Raw genomic sequence first — 26252 nt, forward strand, 5'->3', positions numbered from 1 at the left:
AATTGTTATATATATATACACACACACACACACACACACACACACACACACACACACACACACATATAAATACAGAGACAAATATAAATAAAATATACAAAGGGGATAAATAGAATAAATAGGAATAAAAAATACAAATACAAGTGAATTGCACATTTCAAGTATTGAGTCTATTGCACTGTTGACTATTTACAAAAAGTATTGCACAAGGTATTGTACAGTGAGGTGAAGAGGCACTACAGCTTAGTTGTTCCCCCCTCCTTTGTCCTCCTGTTTCCCCTCCCTCTCCCCTCCAGAGAGGAGTTAAACAGTCTGATGGCGTGTGGGACAAAGGAGTTTTTAAGTCTGTTAGTTCTTGTCTTGGGGAGAAGCAACCTGTCACTGAACAGACTCTTCTGATTGTTTATGGCCGTGTGCAGAGGATGCCCAGCATTGTTCATAATGTCCATCAGTTTCTTTAATGTCCTTTTCTCTGCCACTGTCACCAGAGTGTCCAGCTTCATGCCGACCACAGAGCTAGCCTTTCTGATCAGTTTCTCCAGCCTGGATGAGTCCTTCTTTGCTGTGCTGCTCCCCCAGCACACCACAGCATAGAAAAGTACTCCAGCAACCACCGACTGGTAAAACATCCTCAGGAGCTTCCTGCAGATGTTAAAAGACCTCAGCCTCCTGAGGAAGTACAGTCGGCTTTGGGCTTTTTTATACAGGTGCTCTGTGTTGCATGACCAGTCCAGTTTATTGTCCACCCACAGCCCGAGGTACTTGTACTTATTTCATCTTTGCTTATCTTATCTAATCTTCAGAGCAAATTGCTACACAATTATAGCGTTAAAATACAGGGCGCCGTCCAAAAAACACCGTGTAGATGTGGGGAAAATTTTTACGGTGACGACCTGAGACTTTCAAACATTAACTATGACTTCAAGAGGGAACAACAAAAGGCTAAGCTAAAAATTCTGAACATGTCCCGCCCTTTATTTTGAAGGAAGAAAAACATCCAAGACCGGATGTGCCCGGTTTTTCGCTAATGCTAATGTACCCGGAACGATAAAGCAGCACTCCGAAGATGGCCGGGGTGTTTGAGGTGGAGGTTGATGGTGTTGAGCACGATCATGGACTGGAGCATCACGATGAACCGAACCAGGTGAGAATAACGGACCGTTCTGAGGTATTGTGACAATAAAACGGATTTATGATGTGGTGTATTACTTGCTGCTAACCCAACTGCTACTCCTGGGCTTAGACTCCGGTAAGTAGCTAGCTGCTTGTTAACTGCTTGTTAGCCATATTTTACTGAGCAGAGGTGTGTGTATAAAATGCTCTGTTCTGTTCACTGGTCAAAGCGACAGTGCAAGCGTAAAAGGACTCTTTTTCCAACTGCCAAGCTAATTATTGTTAGTTACTTTCATGTGACTAAAGTAGCACCAAAGTTTACTTATTTTTATAAAAAAACTGTATTTCATACGAGATTTGTGCACTCGCGATTGTTTGATCTGAGCTGTGAGATATGTGACCGTCTGAATTAATAACCCTACAAATAAAGCTGATGTGGCTGTTGGGGTCAAAGGTCACCAAATGCATTAGCCGCGACAAGTCAGACAGAAGAAAAGACTACATCACTTCCTGTGGGATTTCAACATTCTGGTCAAACCTAATCGAGCTAGATGCTAAACTAAATAAGGTCACGGTGTAAACCGAGTCCGTGATAAAAGCTCTCAAAGTCTGAGATGTGAAGAGCAGGTGGTAGGAGGCAGAACATTTACTGTGATGCAAAAGTGGCATCACAACCTGAAATAAATCCCAAAGAGGTCTTTATATCCGTCACTGATGAGTTCACTCTATCTATCTATCTATCTATCTATCTATCTATCTATCTATCTATCTATCTATCTATCTATCTATCTATCTATCTATCTATCTATCTATCTATCTATCTTTCAGTAGGAACTTTAATGTGGCACACTGACCTATTTTTGTATTACATCTTAGTATGTGCAGTGAAAAACAACACGTAGATGAGCTAATCTGTTAAGTGAGTAAAATGCAATGATGCTAATGATTGGCAGGTATACCTAAAATGTGTTGTTTTCATGGTAACAAGGTATAAAAGGTAAAAACTGATTTTTTTTTTTTTTTACAAGGAACATCGTACTATATGGATGTGAGCCCTTAAATGTGTATTTGTGTCTGTTATTCATATACCATATTTAGCAGATGATAAATAGAGGAGTCATCAACAGTTCTTTGTTTTGAATACAAGGATAGTAGCTTAACAAGCTCAACAACATGGGAGGGACTACCGGTTAATCATGCCAGTGTTCTTGTTGTTTAAATATAGATATTTCAGGATGCAATTGCCTTATATCTTGCTGCTCAACCAAACCTAAATGTTTCAGTCCCATTACAGTTTTTTATTTTTTTTATTTTTTATTTTTAGCTGCTCTGTAATTAGTATGCAGCGTAAGATCTTGGGGTTTGGAGCCAACTGTGTAAAAGGTGAAGCAAATGCTGCAGTTTGGTGGGATTGACTTGTTTTATAGGAGTTTTAAAACGATTCTGTGATCAGTGTGCACACTATCATATGTCCCAATTTAAAAAAAGAAGGATGTAATTTCATGCAAGCTTTTAGTTTGATAATTTGTTACTTATTTTTCTCTCTCTTTCTTTAGTATGATTTGTCCAAGCTTTCACCAGAAGAGAAGTGGAGGTTAGTGTCTTTGCCATGCATGTATACATTTTCCTAATATGATTCTGGATTCTTTGGCCATTATTATTATTATTATTATTATTATTATTATTATTATTATTATATTTTAAGGGATTGAAAAATCAGATATTGATTGCAAATATTTTTACCCATATCTCCAAAAGTTGATTCTGTTCATCTGGACGTAGCGTTTCGTGGGAGAAACGTTTCGTCACTCATCCGAGTGACTTCTTCTTTTATCCATACAATGTCTTATAGTTGTGTTGAAAAGAGAAGCAGCATAATGTAATAATGCTGCTTGACTCAGCATGACTATCTGGTTAGCCGTGATGCATACACTGCTACAGACAGTGCTGAGACTGTTGTACACAGTGCAGTCAGAGGTGTAATTTATCTTTTGAACAAACTATCAGGACACCATTTCTAAATTACTCATCCCTCTTTTTTTGGATATCTTTTGCACTCTTTAAAAAAAAAAAGATATTGGACATTATACTCTCATCCATCTGCTGACCCATATCAAGGGGTTGACTAATCTGTATAACAAAATGTTTTGTACTTGAAGATGTAGAGTTGATCTTGGAACAGCTTTTACGCATTAATTCAAGTTTTGTTTAAGGCATCGCAGTCTAATCAGGCTTGCCAGTTGCTGAATTAAGTTTGTTTTTCCACAGGATGGAGCATGCAAGAATGCATGCCAAACACAAAGGCCATGAGGCCATGCACGCAGAGATGGTGCTGATCCTCATTGTTACCCTGGTTGTCGCCCAGCTAGTCCTCGTGCAGTGGAAACAGAGGCATCCAAAGTCATACAATGTAAGGCACAAAAGAAACACTGATAATTTGGCAATTGTTCAGTTTGAATTAACACAGTTTTGTGTGTGTGTGTGTGTGTGTGTGTGTGTGTGTGTGTGTGTGTGTGTGTGTGTGAGAGAGAATGGGAAGTGAAAGTGTACAGTAAATGCTGTGGTTTTTATGGTTTCTTAGTTGTCATACATAATTCCAGTTAAACCTGTTTTCTCAAAGAGAGATCCTGTAATTTCTTATTTTCTTCCACATCATCAAAAATTTGAAGTTATATGTTTTTGTGTTTGCACTGTCTGATGGTAGTCAGGACTGCATGAATATTCTAACGCACACACTTTGCTGTCTTGTAGTTGGTGACTTTGTTCCAGATGTGGGTAGTTCCTCTCTACTTTACTACCAAACTTCACTGGTGGAGGTTCCTGACCACGTGGTTTATCTTCTCTGTAATCACAGCGTACATTTCCTTCCGTGCTACCCGTAAGCCACTGGCCTGCACCACACCGAGGTAAAGCCATTGTTTACACTCACACGTTCCTGTAAATATACCCATTCCTCTCTCTGTGTGGGAACAGAATTGTCAGGAAAATTTCCTGATATATTCTGATTCAACTTTTTTGTTTGTGTAGGTTGGTGTACAAGTGGTTCCTCCTCCTGTATAAAATCAGCTATGCCACGGGAATAGTTGGCTACACTGTCGTCATGTTTACACTTTTTGGTATTAACCTAATATTCAGGTATGTATTGCACATTAGTTCAGTTTTTTAAAAATGTCAGTGAATGTCAATCTACTGCAATTAAAACCCTTCAATTGGGAGACTATAGAAATATTTTTTCAGTGAAACACATTCTGAGGTTCTGTGATAGGTTGGATGCATCCTCTAGCACTTGGCTGCCACTAGATGGCGCTGTTTTCCATATTACGAGTTCTTTCCTCCTTCGTACTTGTCCATCTATGTGATTTGGTTTTTTGCTAATTTATGAAGTAAAGTACTTGATGTTGCACACACTGCGATTAAATTTTTTTTCCAGCGTAACTGAGAGCTGAGAGTATTACAAGGAGAAGCTTTAGTGAAAAGTATCTGTTTACTTGACTGACTACTTTGATGATGATTTTACCATTCAAAATCTCTCTTTCATTAAATCTGCCTTTTTTAACAGGCCTCACGTGTGCAGTGGGGGAAATAATTATTTGAGCCCTTCCTGAGTTTGTTCATTTTTTTTGTAATTGAGACTGAATGAGCACCAAAAACCATTAAAACACACATTACAAAAGTTATACATTGATTTGTCCTTGAGTGCAATAAGTATTTGGTCCTGTACCACGCAGGCAGAATTCTGGCTCCCACAGATTGACACTGTGCCCATGTTCCACACAGATTAGTCAATCAATTACAGACACCGACTTACTATCTGGAGGCTTCACCTTCATGCTTTGCATGAGGATCAAATACTCATTTCACTCAGTGACAGACTCAGTGGCTGAGGCCAGTTTACTTTTAAGGTAGTGCATTTTTGTTTTTGGTTTATACTCTGTCCTCTCCATTAAAATAAAAATACTACCATAAGAATTAGTGACTGTTCATTTCTTTGTGAGCAACTTAAACCGGGGATCAAATAATTATTCCCGACACTTTATGTATAAAAAGGTGAATTACAACTGTCAGTTGATTCGTTTTATAGTACAGTGCTTTCATAAAATGTAATTTTCAGTTTGAAAACGTCATATTTTGTCTGCTCTGTTTCACTGTTATCACTGTTTATGGTTTGATGTTCTGGGATCATCATAAAAGGATAGATTTGTAACAATTTTTAATTTTAGCTTGGTGAAATATAGTGATTTATTTATTTATTTTTAAACAGAGGGGAAAAAAGCCACAGTAAAACAGAAAATTGAAATTTTATAGTCTAGTCTTTCATGCAAAATGTAAAGCATTTGCCCGTCTTATGGAGCAAACTGAACTTCAGGTTGAATAACAACATTATCAGTCAGATGATTTCAGTACTGTGTTCTCTGTCCAGGATAAGTCCAGAGGATGCCATGGACTTTGGTGTTTCACTTCTCTTCTATGGACTGTACTACGGGGTCCTGGGAAGGGACTTTGCAGAGATGTGTGCGGACTTCATGGCTTCAACCATTGGGGTAAATGCGCAAATTTAAAACTGTATATTTTCTCCTGGCTGTAACCTAAAATTTAATGTAGCTTTTCCCTCCCGCAGTATTACAGTGCATCTGGCATGCCAACCAAACACCTCTCAGACAACATCTGTGCTGTGTGCGGTCAGCCCATCCTTGTCGATGTCAGTGAGGAAGGGATCATTGAGAACACATATCGATTATCTTGCAACCATGTGTATCCTTCCTGTGACATTTACTGACACATTTTCGTGCCTTTAATGGTTACCGCTGAAAGAGAAGTTCAGGTGCGTGATGGAGAATTCTGTTGGTATAAAAGGTATGTCGTGGGTTGGCATGGAACTACACTGTGTACTCAAATTAACAGCTTAAAGAGGAATTGCCAGGGTTTACCTGACCTTTATGCCAGACTGTTGATGTCTCTGTTACTTCCCCAAGGATCTGTTGTGTGTTGTAAATGATACACAGTGCCATTTCACGATTTTTGTTTTGTTTGTTTGTTTTGGATCAAGTTTGACACGTTCCTTGATGTATTCTTTATAGGAAATCAACTTTCTATTTAAAATGCTGTTTAAAATTTACCTCTATCTTATTTCCTTACAAAAAGATGTGATCAAAAATGCATTATCCACACCTGAAGATTATTCTTTTATTACACATAAAAGCAACACCAGGTTTAGATAAAAAAAAAACAAAAAACAACACATATTTGCAAAGTGAAATGTAATTATTAATTAATAGTGCAGTACAAGTGTCTCGCCCTACAGTGCAGTGCTATCTGTAGTTAAACTAGCGCAGGAAATTATCCTTTGTCCTTAAATTGTACTATTGTTTTGTATAAATAATTTAGTATCAGATGAATGTTGTCCTTTTGACTGGTATTAGAGCATTAATGTTGGATGAATGTTCAAAGATCTCCGAGTATTAAGTATTTGAGCCTTAACTCCAAATCCAGGTTCCATGAATTCTGCATAAGAGGATGGTGTATCGTCGGGAAGAAGCAGATGTGTCCGTACTGCAAAGAGAAGGTGGATCTGAAGAGGATGTTCAGTAACCCGTATCCTTTTTATTCTGGGATTTTGTCTGCATTAGTTACATTTTTTTAAACTAAATATTGAATGATTCCTGAATTAGTTGTAATTTCAAAGATTCTAATGAAATAACTTTCTGCATAAAAATGCTGACAAAAACAGACCCTGTGAAGATTTTGAATTTACTTTTAAGTCCAAAACTAAGTATGATAGATGAGATCTGACAAAGCACTGAAACCTAATTATGCCAAGTCACAGCGCGCGCGCGTGCGTGTGTGTGTGTGTGTGTGTGTGTGTTTTCCAGACTGCTAAGTACAGGCTATTTCAAACAAACAAAAGCAAAGCATAAATTGTATACAAGGTTCCTGTTCCTTTTTGTGGGTTGGAAAAACACTTTATATAACTGACAAATACATGTTATATATAATTAATGATTTCTCAGGAGCTAATGAAGATTTCTGCTTCCTTGCGTTATCACTGTGGTTACATGTTGACCTCTTGTTCTCCATTTATTTATCATTTCTGATTGTTGTCAAGGGTTATTTCCTTAACCATTTCTATTCTAGCTGGGAAAGACCGCACGTCATGTACGGACAACTTTTAGACTGGCTTCGGTACTTGGTGGCCTGGCAACCTGTTATTATTGGATTTGTGCAAGGTATCAACTACGTCCTGGGTCTGGAGTAGCCGGCAAAAACCGGCAGAAACGGACACGCATACCATGTGGAGAAGATTATGCACTGGCTCAAAAAGACTGAGGGCCTAACATTGAACTAAAACACCAGTTTAAAAAAAAAAAAAAAAAGTGTCTATACTTTTTTGTACATATTTATAGGCACATATCTGTATTTGCAGTTTATTTGAATTTTCTTAGTAACCTAAAATTGGATGTGTGTCTCATTTTCCCAGGATTTGATTGGTCTGTATCTCATGGCCTAGTAAAGCGGTTTTTGAAATCATTAGAGGGTTTTTTTTTTACTAATTTATGTCTTAAGTGTTAAAAGGTTAAAGGATCATACTGGAATGTGTCATCCTTGTGTCTGATGGTTATCAAACATGAGTAATAAGTATTTCCTCTGGACTCCTAAATATATGAACACTATATTAACAGACATTAGTTTCGCATCTGCTTTAGTTGCAATTCCTGCTTCACATCGGTCACGTATTTTGACCACAAGTGGCACCAGTTTCATAAGGGCCTGTCATATGCCTCGTGGAGCCAAGTTGTAATCATATGTCAGAAAGTACTACTCATATTGGTAAGAACGGTACCTCCTACATTTACGATGGAAATTCTAGTGTTACTGGAATCCATGATGTCCTCTTTTAGGGAAACACCAATCTTTAGCCAAGTAGTAACAGAGTCATTCTGGTTTGACCTTTATCCAGTGTCTCAGCATATGTGAGTGCTAAGTTAAATTCCCTTGCATTGTCTTGGTGTAGCAGAGATGATGATAAGGGAGGCAAATTTAAGTCAAAACTGTGTGTGGAGAGAAATAAACAATTCAAAGTTATAATGTAACTGAACTAAAATCCATCAAAAGTATTCAAATTAAATTTAAGATGAAAAATATCCCAGAATGATCCTTTAACCGGTGAGCATGCAGATGGGGACGGTCTTATTTTCACGTGGTATGTGCATTATCTTCCATCCTGAAATTTCTGGAAGAGAATGGTTGGTAATCTTTTTGTGGGTACCTGTCAGACTAAATGCATAAAGCAGTTGTTTTAGGGCCCATTTGTGCACCTCACCACCAGCTTAAATGATAAAAGGACTGGGTGTAACCAGACCAAAATATGATCATTTTGTTTTGATCCAGACCGATTAATAAATGTCACTTCGATCATGTGTGTTTTGTCCATATGTCTGCGAGGTAGCATTCACAACCCTCCATAATGTCACAAAGAATTAGTCAGCACATCTCATTTGTACTGTGTGGGTGAAACGGGAAGTTGAGTTAAGTGCGTGTGTGTGCCCGCATACATATATATACAGTAATCTGAAACACTGGTCAGCAGCAAAAGACTCGAGGAATCGATATGAAGCTCTCATCTGCTGTGAAAGGTAAGGACTTATTATGATACCAAACAGTTTGTTTTTCTTTGCATTATATTTGCTGGTGAACGCTTTGTCTCTCTAACAGTTCTGGGATCTCTGTGTCTGCTGCTCGTAGATGGATTTCCAGGTACAAAATAGTTATGTAATAGAAAAAAGTTTTGTTTTTTTTTGTGTAGTAAGATTTTTAACCTTAGAATGTTTTGCAGTTTCTGAAGATGAATCTCCAGAGATAATTGGACCAGGGTTTGTCCAAATAAAAACTCATCCAGGTAACGCATCAAGCCTCTTTTGATGGGACAGGCTGTGTAGTTGTGAAACCTTTCTTCGATGTATGGATGTGTTCTGCCTCCTAGGTGCACCGCTGGTGCTTCACTGTGATGCGTTTGTAAACTGTGAGGACGATATGACTCTAATCTACTGGCTTGTCAATGACACCTTCCCCGAAGACGCCCCCAGCAGTGACAGGATAAGAGAATCTAATGAGTGAGTATCTTTGTTACAATTACAGTGGAAGTGTACATTAAATTAAAACAATTAAAACAGTCTGTAGCTGGGCTGTAATGGCTGTGTTTTCATTAGATCCACTCTAGAGGAGGGTGCAATCCTTCAGAGGAGTTTGCTGTTGAAGAACATCACATCCGAGGACCTCAAATCCACCTTCACGTGCGTTGTGACAAATGCTGTGGGAGTGGCCCAAAAACACATTAAATTAATATCAACACGTGAATGACTGAAGATAGTAAATGACAACTGTGTAAAAGATCTTGATTTTCTGTCCTCTGCCTTGTGATATAAGTCATGTCTGTCAAGAGTCAACATTGCATGTCAGCATTTTCATGTAATACTTTTGTTTGGCAACTTGTGGATGAACTCTGCTGAAGAGCTGGGGCCTGTTCTTCGTACCGCGCTAAGTGAGTTAGCTGGATTTGATTGTTGACGATTTCGCGTGATCCTGGATCGTTCGGTTCCCCGAAGCCCATCCGGGACTTGCTGTCATAGCAACAGAGCCGTAAGCGTAAACCTGCTGGGGAGCAGGTTTACTTTATGTAAACAGGATTAGATCGCGGCCACGCAGGTATGTCCGCGTCATTCATACGAAAGCAACAGCGATATTCCACCACTGTTTCACCATAAATAAATAACATCAATGTAACTAAAGATAATGCAGCACTTGATCCTTTTATTGATTTCACACAGATACATACAGGTCATTTCCTAAAAAAGGGAAATGTACTATTAACATTCTATTACATGTATGTGATTATTACAGATGTAATTCATATTTCAGAGTAGCAATTGTAAATTACTTCGTGTAATCAAGATGAGAGACCACGGCTATAAAAGCGAAGGTGGATTTGGGAAGCCTGTCGCAGTCATATCCTGTCCGTTTACGCGAGCAACCCATTGCGGAAGGTGCAAGATTGATAAGGAGAGTCCTCAGAATTCAGCGTATATTGCGGGACAGACAGGATCCTTTAGCTCAGCGCGACAGTGTGCTCATAGAGAGATATCGATTTTCCCGTGAGGGTATTATTCACTTAACCAACTTGTTGACGAGGGGGTGCAGGACCACCACCTGTCTTTGTTTTTGCTCTGCCCTTTTCTTGGTTGCTGTTATGAACAAACAAACAGAGTATTCCAGGGTCTCTTTCCAAGAGACGACAAGCAATATAAGTGATAAATATTACCATTCTGTAGAATATTCTTATATTTCACTTTTACTTGTTCCCATGTTCTAGTGGGTCCTGTTGTGGCTCTAATGTGAAAGGGGATATAATATAACATATTATAATATAATATAATGTAATATAATATTGGATAATATGGTGTGATATGATAAATCTACCCTACCGCCTACTGGTGTTGGCCAGAGGGGCCGATGGCGCAATATGGCAGCCTGGCTTCTGTCAGTCTGCCCCAGGGCAGCCTGGCTACAACCGTAGCTGCCTCCACCAGTGTGTGAATGTGAGAGTGAATGAATAGTGGCATTGTAAAGCGCTTTGGGTGCCTTGAAAAGCGCTATATAAATCCACTCCATTATTATTGTTATTATTGAATTACTTACGAGTTTGATTTGTCAGCAACTTTCTGCCAGCCCTCTCTCCTTGCTTTTGCAGCCTTTGCAGTGTTCTCTTGCGTTTTAATTAAACTCTGAAACTCCTGAAATCCCTCACTCAAGAGTTCTTGCTCTGCTGCCGAAAAATACCGAGCGCGCTCCTTCGACATTTTCGCCGACCAATCAAAGGGTTGCCGATCAATGTTTCTACTATCGATGCGTAGCCCCTGTTGGGCCACCCAGTGATCTCACATTACTTCATCCAGCTATACTAATCGTCAACAACAGGTGTGTTCGGGGAACCGGAATAGCGAGCTCAGAGTTAGCGCGATGATTTGGTCTTGGATGTTTCATTTGATCTTGGATGTAGTAAGCGACGTACGAAGCACAGGGCCCTGGTTGGTTCAAAACCTAAACTCCAGTTACGCTCAAAGGTAAAGCAAGTAGCTGCTGAATGCTCTCCTTTGCTCTCCTTTATATCAATCTGACAAACATACAGAGGCGCCATCTGATGTAGCAGTGTTGTGGTCCAGTTGTAACTACACTTACCCACCTTACAGTCATTTAGACGACTGTACCACACAGTGAATGTGTTGAATGTTGTGTCAGCAAACTGTTTTCTATGCCTGTGTACGGTTCCTGTACTTGCTGAAAAAAAATATAGTGAAAATTAAATTTAGATACTTTTAAATTAATAACCATGTTTTCCTTGAGAGTTACTGTTATTCACACTTAGATGTTTGAAATAAGCCAACTGCTCACTATTCCTAATATCTGAGTAAGCATTTCCACCATCTGTGCAGCAGAGGTCAGCAAAGCAGCTTTCTTCCTCAACCTTGTTTTGTTGGGGACTAGATTTAGTTTTGTAGACGCAGTCAACATGCCAATGTCTAAGTTGTGTTTAATCTTTTTTAGATTTATGCTTGAAAGCAGATGTAATTTCTATTGATAAATAGCAGCTCATTTAATTTGATTTGAAGGAAAAAAAAAAACAATAAAAAAAGAGTTTTACTTAACATTGATTTTGTTCTTGAGTTAAAACTAGTTATCAAATATCACCGGGTCTTTATATTGATATCTGAAGCAGATTCATGAGAAATGTGATTAAAGCTACAGGAGTCCATATTCTTTTTAGTTATGTAGTTTAAGCTATAGAAGAACTCCTTAATGACATGTCGAAAGACACACGTCGTGGTTGTGGAAAAGATGTTAGTGTGTTTGAGAAGGGTCAAGTCATTGGCAAACATCTAAGGAGATTGCAGAAATTGCTAAAACTGGGTTAAGAACTGTCCAACGTGTTATTAAAAAGTGGAAGTATATTGGGGGCCCATCGTCTTCGAGGAAGAAATGTGGCCAGAAAACCCCCTGAATGATCGTGATCAGCGCTCACTTAGACATTTGGTGAAATCACATCAAAGAAAAACTACAGTAGAACTCAGGGCTATGTTTAATAGTGAAAGTAAGAGCATTTACACACGCACAATGCGAAGGGAACTTAAGAGATTGAGTCTGAACAGCTCTGTAGCCATAAGAAAACCACTAATCAGTAAGGCAAACCGGAAAAAAAGGCTTCATAAAGATTGGACTCTGGAACAATGGAAGAAGGTCATGTGGTCCGAGTCCAGATTTAGCCTGTTCCAGAGTGATGAGCGCATCAGGGTAAGAAGAAAAGCAGATGAAGTGATGCACCCATAATACCTAGTGTCTACTGTACAAGCCTGTGAGGGCAGTACTATGATCTGCGGTTGCTGCAGTTGGTCAGATCTAGGTTCAGCAACAGTATGTGCTCCAAGAATGAGGTGAGCTGACTATACTGAATGACCAGGTTATTCCATCAATGGATTTTTCCTTCCCTGATGGCCCGGGCATATTCCAAGATGACAATGCCAGGATTCATCGGGCTTAAATGGTGAAAGAGTGGTTCTGGGAGGATGACACATTTTCACACACGGATTGGCCACCAGAGTCCAGACCATAACCCCATTGAGAATCTTTGGGATGTGCTGGAGAATGGTCAGACTCTAACATCGTTAACGCACGGTGAAAAATTAATGCAACACTGGATGGAAATAAATCCACCGCAGAAGCTTATTGACACAATGCCACAGTGAATGCGTGCTGTAATCAAAGCTAAAGGCGGTCCAGTGAAATATTAGAGTCTGTGATCTTTGTTTTTCTAGCCAGGCAGTGTATCTTTTGCTCTTTGGCTGTTCATCTCCCCTTCTTGTCTGCTTTTTGCCTCTTTCCTTCTTTCAGAACACTTTTCTTTTTTTTCTCCTTGATCATACTTCACATTACGGTTATATGTTCACGTTTGTCTAAAAACAAAAAAAAAATGTAATCACAATAAAAGCGTAACGACTGCATGAATAACTAAATAATGCAAGAGGTCAACAAGCAGTTAGAATGAACTCAGAGTAAAAGCATTAGTCAGACACTTTTATTATAATATTGATCCTTATTTTTTAAGCAGATTTTAGAAGGTAGATTATTTTTATAGACTAACACATTTCAGGCACAGCAACAGCAGCAACACAACCCCACACTTGACAAAAGAATTTACACATTATCAAGAATCTTTGATCCTAGATGCACTATGTAAAATAAAACAAAAACACAAAAACCCCAAACTTCCAATATAAGGCACCTTAATCTCACACCTTTTCTAAAACAAACATCACTTTAAAATCTTCGCTTTACACATCCTTGTTATGTCTGACGATTTTAAAAGTCTAAAAATAAGCATTTGTACCCTTAGTTTAGCTCCCTTAAACTCGATAGTGTTTACGTTGGCTGAACACTGATCACGTTGTCATAATGTAGAGAGACTGTAGCTCACTGTGCAGCCAGCTTTTTGAATTCATTGAAGACTTGGACATGAATAATTCTACGCAGTCATCAGCATTTAACAGTCAGTTAAACTGGACACTGAGCCCAGTGATTGTGACCCGAGCTCCTTCAGGCAGCAGTGCAAGTTTCTATTCCTCTCAGGATTCTGACTGTCTTTCATTCTCTTCCTGATGAGAGCAGCAGCATCTCCAGTGGCAGTTGGCCACTTTAAGGGAGAGGTGAAGAAGGGCTGCAGAAGTTCCTGGTTGGTTTTAAGTGTCATTCCAAACAGGAAACGCAGAAAAATGTCCAATCTGCCGTCCTCGCACTGCAGACTCCTGTCCACAGCGTTCTTGTACATCTCCGAGGGTGTGGGCCCCCTGAACATCCCCTTAACTTTATTTTTCGGTTTCTCCTCGAAAACGTTCTTCCCGAGATTTGCGAAGGTGAGCATTGCATAAAGAGCAGCCAGGTACTCCTGCATGGTGGGGTGGATAAAGCTCAAGACATTCTCGTTGACCAGCACGTATGGCTTTGTGACATACTGCGTGCACAGGCCTGTGTAGGGCACTGCCTCCGGATCGTTGATGCCATTTTCTTTCCAGTTAGTCTGTGTTATCTTGTACTGGCCGCGTTCCAGCATCGAGAAGGCCAGCTTTCCAAGTTTAATAAGAAAGTCTCTCTCTTTATCGACGCTGTTTTCTGGAGCTCTCCATTTGCGATTCTGACGCAGGAGTGCAAACAGCAGCTTTGTGTACATGTAGGTGATGCTGTTTGGCAGCTCTGCGTGTGTGCCCTTTTCTTTAAATACGCGCTGGCACTCATCGGCCACTATAGAGCAGAACAAGGGCAGGTGGCACATGATACGGAGGGTTTTGGTAGAATTGATATAATCAATAACTCGAGCTGCTTGGTTTGAGTCCTTAAACCTCTTCTGAAAGTACTCGTCCCGTTGAGTGTCACGGAAACCAAGTACTTCTATCTCATTGTAGTGCATATCCCATGGGACGCAGGCGTGTACATATGGCCGAGTAGTAACCAAGAACAGGCCGCGGTAAAGCAGCCTCGCTCTCATGAGGTTGACCACGATGACCTTCAGATTTCTGGTATCTGTGGGGTCAGTCATAAGCTCTGTGTTTTCAAAGTCAATCTTCCAGTGGTACTCATCCAGTCCGTCTAAGACAAACATCATTTGGCATTCGTCGCACCTGTAATCCCCATCTCTCAGTTTTTCTGTTGCCGGGTAGAGTTTTTTAACTAAGCCTACCAAGGAAAGTTTTTCGCCCTCAAACTGTTTGAGTTCTCTGAATGGCAAAGGAAACAAGAAAGTCACGTGCTCGTGTGCTCGTTCTTCAATCCAATCGAGGACTAACCTTCTGACTGCCATAGACTTCCCTGATCCTGCCACTCCAGTGAGCAATATAAACCTTGAACTTGAGGTCTCCAGATAGTTAGGAGTTAAAATATCTGCAGTAGAAATCTCCTTGGGTGCTTCCTGGTTGCTGTCCAGCTTTCCTATTTTCATGACCTCGTGTTCGATATTGGGGCCATTATCACACGTGGAAACAATTTTGAGAGTAGTATGAACATCGTCAAAGGGCCTCTTCTCACCATCATAATCCTCACATTCACCGTATTTCTGCTTCAGACACTCGGCTAATTCGTAGCGTACTTCATCTGAAAAAAATAAAGAAAATAAAATGTGCATACATGAAGAAGTTTGTGCAGATGTGTCATCATTGCTTTCATTAAGGTTAAATTAGCAGCCAAAACAAGACATTAAGGCATACTCAAGGGCACTTACTTCTAAGGCACAAAGTATCGACATATTCAACCAGCTTCTTTTTCCCCATCTCAGCCAGTACGGTTTTGGTGATCTGGAATGAATTTTCAAGGCTGTAACACTCGAGTAAGCGGTCGACCAGGTCCACTAGGTCCGTGTTTTGTGGAGGAGTGTTGAACGACTGCGGGTAATACTTCCAAAGCTTCCTTTGGAATCCCATAAGTTCAAACTCTGACAGCTTTCCAAGGGTTTTTGAGATAGCCTAAACCCAAAACAGCAGTCAAATATAACTATGTCTATATAGTGCTTGTTTTTATCTTTAACAAAAAATGGACAAAGGCAAAAAAAGAACAGTGACTGACCTTAAAAGTGAAAGGAATTGTTAGAGATGGATGCCTTTTCTCACTTATGTTTTCGATTAACTTGTTTGTGTCAGAAGATTCAGGGACATCCTCTTTGCTCCTGGCCCTAGTGACGTCACAGTGAAAATGTGGCAAAATATTTTAGTGACAATACTGGAAAAAGCCACACACAGTAACATGTGCAAGTTTCTTACTTGCGAATCTTCTTTTCACAGTCGTCACTGTCAACGGAGTAACAGCTGGAGTACGAATCTGCTCTCTGTCGGCGGACACTAAAAACAGGGAGACAAAGCTGTGTTTAAATGAAGTGTTTCACTCTCTTTCCAGGAATTAATTTAACAGAGACTGAATATTCTTAATGAAAAGCTTGTGTATTTTTTGGATAGGTTGCTTGGACTATTAATCCATCTTCTTTAACTGGAAAGTACTTTGGTTCAACTTAGTGTTTTTGTTTTTTTCCCCCTTAAAAAAATTGCTTTCTGATTAAAACTGACATGACTTGTTTGCACCTTGTGGAAGATGTGTCGTCTTCTCCCATTTTGTCTGACTCTTCGCTTGTCATTGTGCTGTAGCTCTGAGCTGGAGACAAGGCCTGGTCCACGTAATACCTAAAAAAGAAGGAATGGTAGAATGACAGTTCTTTTAGTTACTTAGTGACCACACGGCAAGTAAATTTCCAGACATCATGCAAAATAGCCCAGTCTGTGATTTTTCTCACGTATCTAGAAAAGTCTAAGTTATTCAAACTGAGGATATTGAGCAATTATGATGCATGATGGAAGGGCATTCCTTCACTGGAGTGACTCTACTAAGACTCAGCATATGTGATGTAGCAAAAAGACAGCCAAAGTTGCAGACTGAAAATCCCACCTGCGCACAAAAACAGCCAAGCAATGACGCAATCAAGAACAACTCGAGTTTCCAATATTTCCAGTTTAACTTCACTGTCTGCAAATATTTTTCAACATATGTCAGAAAACTGTAGTTTATTGAGCAGGTGCTGATGCATAAAGTAGAAATAAACTGTGCTCTATTTGGCCCCGAAATTCTAGTTCAGCAGACTTCAACTATGAGGGGAAAATCCCCTGTCAGCAGAATCACAACCACTTAGTAGTGTGACCGGTCAATAACCCAGTGAAATTCTCACTATTAATGATGCGTTCAATTTTCCTGTCTTTAGCCTGTGCTGATAACTAATTGATTAACAGTTTCATGTAACTAGTCTGGTTTTTAATCATTTCTGAATGTAATTGAGTATTTATGCACTGGTAGTAAACCAAAAGTTCAAAGACATAGTTTGACATCTTCAACTTAAATATGCGTAGAAAAGAAAACAAAGATGGATGCATAAATTACGTATGTACATGTGTAACATGTAACGTTGTACATGTAACAACCCAAAAAAAAAACCAAGCTGAAGCTGAAGACATCAAGACCGGAAATCCCACTGCAAACTGAGTGATGCTTATTTTTATGTAATGTAACCTAAGAAATTACAGACAGTCACAGCGTAGGTCGGCATAAATTTTACTCACTTAACAATACTTAAAAAGCATTTTCACTACAAAAACACAGTGTTAGAGTGAGAGAAGCACAGGAAGGGGTTGCAAGTCAAACATTTCTCCATACCAGTGGGTTGTGTCCATTGGACTGGGTCCCAGGTCAAGCGAAGGTCTTCTCGGAGGAATGTAGTAGAGGTCCTCATCTTCATCTTCTACCTCCTCCTCAAGCCCACTTTCCGGTCTTCCAGAAGCTGCTTCCCCAATGGAAGAGCCTTCTGATTGCGTGCCCATCGCTTCGTCTACGTCGCTCATGATGTCATGGAGAGGGTCAGTGAGCAGCACTGATAAGAAGAAGAAAAATCCTGGGGAAATAAAGGAGACGGATATTAAGCTTTCTACTCGTGCTTATTCAACACGTTTCTGCTGTTAAAGATGTCTTTAGTAATCTTTTGACATTGCCTTGCCAAAAGAAAATCATACAACTTTCCTTTAGAGGTCTTGAGAAAGTAACTAATAAGCATAAAAGACTGTGGTTTCAAATATTCTGACATTGGCTCCTACATTGGTTTGAATAGCGGTGCAGGGGTTAGCACAGCAAGAAGGTTGTTGGTTAGCCAGCTGGTGGAGTGTGCATGTTCTCCCTACACCTGCTACTGCTCCCTCCCACAGTCTAAAGACATGCATGTTAGGATGACTGATGACCTGTCTAGAGTGCATCCCATTTTGTGCCTATGATTGCTGGAATAGGCTCCTGGACACGATCTGATATTGTTGTGTTGGTGTTGTTCCCGAACCGTCATAACACTTGTGGTCCAGGATCAGAATTGCAACTGACCAATCACATTGTCTGAGCATTCATTTAGCATTTCTTTCCTTCTCCCTCACATTGCAAAGGTATGACAACAACAGCATGGCTGGTCAATTGCAATGTTGATCCTGGACCGACATTATTATGGTGATGCAGAAACAACACCAACACAGGGATATCAGATACACTGACTCCAGGCACACTGTGACCCCCGAATAATGAGAAGAAAATGGATGGACAGCTCCCAATTATTTTGTAATTATGGCTTCTTTTATGTGTAAACCTAAACTCTCTCACTAGACGCCACCCACCCTCATTCCCATGAAAAATAAGTAACATAAGTCCTAAGTAGGAATGTAGAAACAAATAACGGTGCACTTGTTACTTTTTAGATTACTGCAATTCGAGGTGCAGCAAGGGTGCTATTAGTATCAAAGTGATCACGTTTCCCACAGCATTACCAATTGCTAGCATTTGTAAGTCTCATATCACATTAGCACTTTGCCTTAATTACACTTCCTTGAGTTTTGAAAAGTAGACTGGGAGGTGGAGCCTGGAGCTATCAGCACAGTTTTGTTACCAGTGTCTATTAATATGCTGTGTCTTTGCTCTTTGTCCCCTCCCTCTCTCTTCTTCTGTGCACTCCTGCAGGCAACTCTGGTTTATTGTTATACATGTATTCCTACTATCTGTCAAGCTGATCACCGCCCACGCCGAGCCTGGTCATGCCGCAGGTTTCTTCCTGCTTAAAGCAAAGCTTGTTTCGCTACTGTATCCATGTGCTGGCTAACAGGAATTTGTTGGCCTTTCTTACTCTAACTGTTTGAGGTCTACATTCATAAAGCAGAGTAGAAACTGGTTTAATTTGACATTTTTGGGAACTCTTCCGCTTTGCGTTTTCCTTTTCTTCATGTTATGAATGGGAGCTCGTGGCACCTGTCTGACCTACAGCAGCCTCTACATACCATGATAAGATTATGCCCGCGACTTTTCATAATGTCTTTCTGAATGATTTAATGCTAGCCGTGTTGATTTTGAACTTAGAGATTTACATAAGCTAACTCGATGAAGCGCAATAAGAAGACTCCAACAAGCAGCGAGGAACACGACGTTTACACAAAACGATGACAAATGCTTTCACGACACTCAATCATCTCACGCAATTTCACTGTTTATAAAATAAATACATTATTACTACATTAAAAGCATGCAATGAACAGTGAATAGCTTACCCTTCTCCGTGACTGGAAGTTTCTTCTTCTTCTTCGTCTTAAGTTTCTTCTTCTTATTATGGCTATACTACACCTCACTAGGCCTACACTACCACCTACAGGATAAAATGCGAAAATCAAGAGAAAAAAGACGAGTAGTGGAGGTGTGGTACAGTACACAGAGGTCTTGATGCATTCTCAATCATCCAGGAAAGTAAATCTCCAAAAAGTTGATTCTGTTCATCTGGACATAGATAGATAGATAGATAGATAGATAGATAGATAGATAACGTTTTGTGGGAGAAACATTTCGTGACTTCTTCAGTGAAGAAGTCACTTGGATGAGTGACGAAACATTTCTCCCACAAAACTCTATCTATCTATCTATCTATCTATCTATCTATCTATCTATCTATCTATCTATCTATCTATCTATCTATCTATCTATCTATCTATCTATCTATCTATCTATCTATCTATCTATCTATCTATCTATCTATACACACAATTGACAATCGGTTTTGTATGTAAATCTTATCAATGTCTAAATAAATTCCACCTAAGCTGCCTGTAAAATTGACTCTTCACCTTTGCTTTCACCACAGAAAATATTACACAGGAAAACCTGAAAATGTACAGGGCTGGTGGAAAAACACTGCATGGCTTAAATTTAGCTGCTTAGGTGTTCTGATCCTGGCTGTTAGAGTTATATTATAAGTGACCAAAGGACTGGAAAACTTACCGCAGAGATGTGCTCGCCACCCAGCAATTTACAACTGCAGTCCTTTCACTGCTGGACTCTCCACGCACAGTTATTCGAATGACAAATAGAAAATTGCTGCAGCACAGTCTTTTATTTTTTCCACAGTCTTTATATTAAATGCCGACTGTTAACTATTTTGGCTTTTATGCCAGCAGCTAATGTAACTTTAAACAGCCAACTCCAAGCTGATATGATGACTGGACTGCAAAGACGTGCAAAGCTTTTAGCTCCATATGATTACTTTTGTTTTCATTTTCAAACTTGTGGACTTTAAACTCAGGCAGACTTAAACAACATCACTTGAGACAAGTGACAAACCTGAAACCAGTAACAGTAACTGGGTGCATCCCATGTAATCAGATGCGAAATGTTTGTAGAGTACCACTTCGTTGCTTTCATTTTGAACACCTTTCCCGACCAAACTTTTAATTTCCTGTTTCTCTGAGCTCATGAAAAACTACATGTGGTTCTCACAGGACAGCACTACTACTATTATATAAAGCAATGTCACAGAATCTGATCTATTGGAGTAGGTGATATAATTTCCTCAGGGATTAATAAAGTATTCGGATTCAGATGAATTCCTTAACAATAATGATAATTAACATTTTAAAATGCTATAGACACGTTAACTTTGGCTACCACTGTTACAAAATTGTTGATTTATTCTTATACCTTTAGATAAATATGGTATTGAAATTTGCACAGAGTGGTGTGCAAATGAATTTAATGAGTACTTCCTCCATCACTGCACTTCTTGCAAATCAGTGTCATCTTGAACTATATGATGACCCTGCTGTTATATAAGTCTAATACTGAATGTCAAACCTGTGAGAGCTCGTGCTCATTGCACAGTAATACACACATTTCCCTCGGCTGTGTCCCTGCTGCACAATATGAGTCATAAAGGTGAAAAAAAAAAATCCAACATTGCTTAAAGGAGCTGTAGCCAGTGAAATGATTAAGTTTCACACTTTCTGTATGCTGAGCGATGGGGCAAGATATTGGCATGGCAGCATAATATGTTGCTTCCTATTGCATTACTTTATGGAGGCACTGCTGCCATTTTTTTTAAAAAATTTAAAATAAACAGGCAACCTAACAGGTTACACCCCCATCCTTACCCACCCACCCACACCAATTTAAGGTCTTCCCTAGTTCATGATTCCTTTTAAAAAGATATCAACAAAAAGAGGACAAACACCTCAACAAAGTAAATTCATAATTTGCTTTGATATAATTCATACATTATATCATGAGTGCAATGCAAATGCTTTATTGCAATTGTGTAATGATAAGGACTGTTTCCTGATAGCACTGAGTTCTTCTGGGAGTACCACTATTATTTGCAATGATCTTGGATCCCAGCTTAATCTACTTCCGCCTATCTGGGTGCTTATTCTGACATCAAAAAAAAAAAAAAAAAGCAACATTATGTTGTTCATTAACCTTAAGAGGAGTATTTTTTTTAATTCCTGTAATTTTTTTGTGCCATTTTTCATTATATATATATATATATATATATATATATATATATATATATATATATAGTCTTTAATGAATGTGAATTAATGTAATAGAAAGTAAAAAACAACAGCAACCGAATGAAATATGCGCTCATCAGTTAATTTATATTTTAATTTAAAAAAAAATGTGTATTTATATGTTACTGCACTTAGTTAAAATGCAGAATTACCATTTCCAGGCACTAAGCTTTCCCCCCGAAGCTGTTTACCATACATGAAAAAAAAACACAGGCACATGTCAGCATCCTTGTCTCGGTGGTGATCGTTGTTTCCACTACACTGCGCTTTGTGTGATGGAGGCGTGAGCAGCGACAAAGACAGTAGGAGGAAACAGTGGGCTGTATGAGGGGTGATTAGTGCCCCAGGGCCTGAAAGGAAAAGAGGAGAAGTGGTTCCCAGAATACCCACTCTGCCTAGTGGAGTTAGTGGCATGTGTAATGACGCGTCGTCGTCAGATTGCGGCAGTGTTCAGAAGACAAAAAGCAGGCTGTTCTCTTTTCCCAAGCAGCATGCCTGTTATCAGTGCTGCTAAAGCTTATTCCCTGTGGGGGAAAGCATAGGATATTAACGACAAAGGTCCCTTTAAGTGCAGCATTTCCTAAACATTATATGTGTAACTAATTTAGTGAACACTTTTTTTTTTTTTTTTAAATGTGACCACAGTGGTGTGGTTGGCAAACTGTTATGGAAACATGGACACGAACACAGTAACACAGACAACCACATCTGCATTTGAAAACATGGTTTCAGGTTCTTATTGCATAATAGCGAATAGGGTCAAGTGTGGCATTGACTCCTCAGTTCAGTAGCATTTGACAGTGTCTCATTGGGCTCTTTCTGTGAGTACTAGATTTTCTAATGTGTTTTTTGGACCTAGCATTTTATTGAAACTAAAAATAATACAAACTAAAGTATTTATAAAATATTTTTATAAAAAATGATACATATGCTAAGGCTCATTTCTAGTTGTCATTGGCCAAAACTGCTCGATGTCTAACGCAGATGCCTCGGGATACACATTTACTGTTTACAGATGACACGCTACTGGCTTCATGGGGCGAAGACCTTCAGCTCGTACTGGATTGGTTTGCAGCTGAGTGTGAAGTGGCTGGGATGAGATTTAAAGAGGCTTTGATTCTCAGCTGGGAATGAGTGGAAACAGCATCCTAAGCTGGGAATGAGTCGTTGCCCCAAGTGGAGGAGTCTCAAGATTTTGTTCAGGAGTGATGAGAAAGTGGAGAAGTAGATTTACAGTTGGACCGCCTCAATGCAAATCTGTTGTGGTGAAGACGGAGCTGATTTCTGTAATATTTGTTGTCTGTAGTTATTAATTTACTTGTTTACACACTGCCTGATTCTGTTGTGTTACAAAGAAATATGGCCAACAGGCGATGCAGCACACCCTCTGGTGGACAAACTATGCAATCTCAACACTCATGGAATGCTTCTTCCATCTCTTCTTTACTTTTCAATTTTTAATTTATCAGCTGTTATAAATACCATGTCAATAGATAATTGACAAATATCTACCACTGGTCAGTAAAATTAGCCAACTGATTAATCAGCGGGGTTTAGTTTCTAGCCTAAACACTGGTGACTCGTGGGTCTGGGTGTCTTCTTGAACTGTAGCCCCCTGAAGATAAACGGTAAAATTAGTATTTATTGATATTTAACCAAAAGAAATAAAAAGTACAATTCAATTTTCAAATGATCCAGAAAGATTTTGGAATTAAGTCCCAAGCTCTATTATGTATCTTTATCTTTCTAGATGTTTATCAAAACTTATATACTTGACTAGAGTCACAATTTTCTAGATACGATTTTGTAGGGTTTTTCTAATTAAAGAATACAAGCTAATATACAAATCGCTTTTAATTTTTTTATTTACATTTTTATTACCACTGCTTTCCTGTGGGCTGTGGTTGATGGTTGAGTGCTTTGCTAAAAACATGGCAAATAAGTTCTGCCACTCCAAAAGCTTTACATGGATCCAGCACTTCTTCTTATCAAAATCCCTTATAATCTGGATCCCTTCATTCCCGTTAACAGCCCCCACCCCACCCTGCTCGCACTCCTCCTGGCTTCTTGTGGCATTAATCACACCACATACAGAGGGTACACTCCGCGCGGTGAAAGCTATGACTCCATGTCTGTGTATGAGGGAGGATGCTCAGAGCGAACCCATCCTTCCCAGACGCCAGTGTGAAGTAACAGTCTGCGCGTTGTTCTCCGCTCTGGATGGTACTGGGATGCATTTTGGAAGAGGGGTCGGGCAGCAGCGACCCACCAGCATCCGAGCCTGACATGAATCACAAGTAAAAGAGCTCTTTCAAGCAAGTGAAGAGCACATGAATGTGCACAAGTCCGCCGAGCTGCACTCGGGCTTCTCACAGCGACATTTTGGACCTTTTGGACCTACCTCGATTTGTTTGTAAATACTCAAACCAATCACAGAAGACTTTAGATGGTCACTGAATCAAGCCTATTTTAATATCTTTTCTAATTTTCTTTCTATTTGTTTTTTTTTTTTTAACGTTTTGGGTGGGGAGTTTGGTTTGTGGGGAGTGTGTGTGCGTGGGATTTTTTTTTCTTTTGTCAAGCGCGAAGACAAACTTCTACCATGGCACTGGTTATGGAGCCCGTGAGCAAGTGGAGCTCTAGTCAGGTGGTTGACTGGATGAAAGGTAAGGCATCAGACGCGATGACCATTAAACTGCTGCGCTGCAGTGAATCGCATGTGTGGTGTTGCGCTGAAATGCATTTCAACACAGACTGACTCGAGATGCCAAAACACCTGCTGAGCCTCGGGGTTTCGCCTCGTCGCCTTGCAGCTTCGGGAAGCTTTTAATCACAGCCTTAAATCAGTTAATCGATCTTTTTTTTTTCAAGCACTTCTAGCTTGCAGACGTCTTGGCCCCCCACTCCTTTTAAAAAAGATGTTCTCAGATTCAAACAGCTCTACACGGAAAACCCGTCTATTGTGTCCTGCGGTGGTCATTGTTAACATAAGGCTGCCTCGCAGATGGTTGTAGCGGAGATCTAGTAATTACACACGAATGATTCCCCCTCTCGCTGGATCTGGGTGCAGAATCTGTGTGGAGGAGGAAAGAAAAAGAGGTTCGAGTTATTGACCAGGCTTTGCATGTGCACAGAATAAAAACAGAGCTGGGAGAGCAGTACACTATCAGAGCTTGTACAGCCATCTGTGATATGTTTATCCACAGATGCTCAAGTCATTAAGAAGTCACAGCTGACTTAGATGAGCTTCTCGTAGTTTCAAAACCTCCCAAGGGTACCTAAATCCTGAGGCCTATCATAAAGATTATTCACTCAAAAAAAACAAAACAAACATAAAATCCCCACAAAAATCACTTAAATGCGAATCAAAACATTCCTCTTTTTTTTTTTTCATTTTTCAGGGATCCTCCAGCAGAATAATGAGGTTCAGTTTGGTGATGAAGCACTTTTAAGATTTTCTTCTTGAGAGAGAGAGACTGTGACATTTAGACTGAATTGAGGACTGGAAAGGGGTTAGATAGACATACAGTTGTTGTTGCAATTAATTCATCATCCGCTAGTCTCAGTACAGCTGTCGGATGAGCGGCTCCTTTGAGGAAATTTGTCCGCTTATTCAGGCTCCAAAGATCTATAAATGTCCCAAACAGCTGTGGAGGATTTACTTCCACAGACTGTCAGGAATACTTTCAGGGCACAGATTTCTCATTAGCCATGCTGCTTTATTGTCTCTTTGCATTACAAAGTTGGTACTTTGAGGGGAAATGTGATAGAAATGTAAGAGGAGACCTTAAACTCAGTGGGAGGACGCGATCTGCCTGTGTATTTGTCTTTTAACTCACATAAGCGCTCCTGCGATGTGTGTTGTTTTTCAAAGCCACGTGCTCACGTGTCAGGCAATGGCCTGTTTCAGATGAAACATACACATCCATAGGCCTGCATCTTTACCGCCTCAACACACACACACGCACATATGCACATACACACAAGCGAGCATTATTATTCTAAGCCTGTAGGCCTTTTCTGCTGGCTCAGATATGTCATGATTGCAAGGATCAGACGGTTCTTAGTATGAGTTGTGTATTACAGATTGTACCTCAATCTGATGTGGCCTTATAAACAGGCTGTTTAGGACTGGATGCTTGCTCAGAAAGGAAACAAGATCCATGTGCAGCTTTATTTATAGAGACACACAGGGATGATTAGACGCTGAGATGGGCTGAAATTGAATGTCCGCAATAGTTTTAAATGAGATCCAAGATGATCTGTAAATACGCTGGTGGCACAAGTGAGGTATGTAAAGAGCAAGGAGTGGAGATTGGAAACGAGAGAGGACTCTTCAGTGTCCCACATCTGACAAGTGGAGCAGAGACAGTTCTTGTGCCTAGAGCCCAGTAATGGTAATTTAAAGTGAGGGAGTGAGTGGCACGGAGAGACACTGAAACAGAGGAAACGATGGGGTGGAGGGGGTTTCATTCTTGTCTCGCATCCATTATCGAACCCGGAGGACTGGCAGCGTTTTGTCGTTAGCATTCACAGGTTCCATTATTACCATACCCGCTCCGTGATGTCACAGGAGGCCAAATAGGGGCACCCCGTGACCTTCCCACAGTCCCACTCTCCACCCCCTGTTAGTGTTTTGTGTGAGCTAGACGCTTT

General features: G+C 39.9%; 4 protein-coding genes across 10 annotated transcripts in view; 3 read left to right on the top strand and 1 right to left on the bottom strand.

Annotated features, from left to right (window-relative positions):
- Positions 1-984: 984 nt before the first annotated feature.
- LOC146699975 (E3 ubiquitin ligase RNF121) lies at positions 985-8528 on the top strand. Of its 2 annotated transcripts, none has more exons than XM_085469937.1 (9): positions 985-1144; positions 2670-2707; positions 3382-3523; positions 3865-4019; positions 4141-4248; positions 5534-5654; positions 5732-5865; positions 6604-6705; positions 7246-8528. In XM_085469937.1, the coding sequence occupies exons 1-9, from the start codon at positions 1067-1069 to the stop codon at positions 7364-7366; spliced, it is 999 nt and encodes a 332-aa protein (XP_085326063.1). In that variant the 5' UTR covers positions 985-1066; the 3' UTR covers positions 7367-8528. The 2 variants fall into 2 exon arrangements, with proteins under 2 accessions (XP_085326063.1, XP_085326064.1); XM_085469938.1 differs by lacking the exon at positions 985-1144 and adding an exon at positions 1184-1249.
- Positions 8529-8648: 120 nt separating this feature from the next.
- LOC146699976 (interleukin-1 receptor accessory protein-like) lies at positions 8649-11810 on the top strand. Its single transcript, XM_085469939.1, has 5 exons — positions 8649-8744; positions 8824-8865; positions 8945-9007; positions 9092-9221; positions 9318-11810. Exons 1-5 carry the CDS (start codon positions 8720-8722, stop codon positions 9466-9468), a joined length of 411 nt encoding a protein of 136 aa, XP_085326065.1. The 5' UTR covers positions 8649-8719; the 3' UTR covers positions 9469-11810.
- A 1402-nt stretch (positions 11811-13212) lies between these two features.
- On the bottom strand, positions 13213-19352 carry nlrc3l1 (NLR family, CARD domain containing 3-like 1). The gene is made up of 7 exons (XM_085469940.1): positions 19311-19352; positions 17398-17632; positions 16278-16376; positions 15963-16040; positions 15769-15874; positions 15428-15668; positions 13213-15300 (listed from the first exon to the last, which is right to left on the bottom strand). Exons 2-7 carry the CDS (start codon positions 17580-17582, stop codon positions 13700-13702), a joined length of 2310 nt encoding a protein of 769 aa, XP_085326066.1. The 5' UTR covers positions 17583-17632; positions 19311-19352; the 3' UTR covers positions 13213-13699.
- A 4352-nt stretch (positions 19353-23704) lies between these two features.
- Positions 23705-26252, top strand: part of LOC146699978 (connector enhancer of kinase suppressor of ras 2-like) — a 31434-nt gene continuing 28886 nt past the window's right edge. For all 6 annotated transcript variants that reach the window (XM_085469946.1, XM_085469947.1, XM_085469941.1 and 3 more), the window contains exon 1: positions 23705-24262. In XM_085469946.1, the coding sequence (XP_085326072.1) occupies positions 24199-24262 (64 nt within the window). In that variant the 5' untranslated portion in view covers positions 23705-24198. The remainder of the gene's footprint in view (positions 24263-26252) is intronic.

Source organism: Copadichromis virginalis, linkage group LG10 (assembly GCF_057382275.1).
Source record: "Copadichromis virginalis isolate Kocher_CV1m ecotype Utaka linkage group LG10, C_Virginalis_male_GT1.1, whole genome shotgun sequence".
Classification (NCBI taxonomy): domain Eukaryota; kingdom Metazoa; phylum Chordata; class Actinopteri; order Cichliformes; family Cichlidae; genus Copadichromis; species Copadichromis virginalis.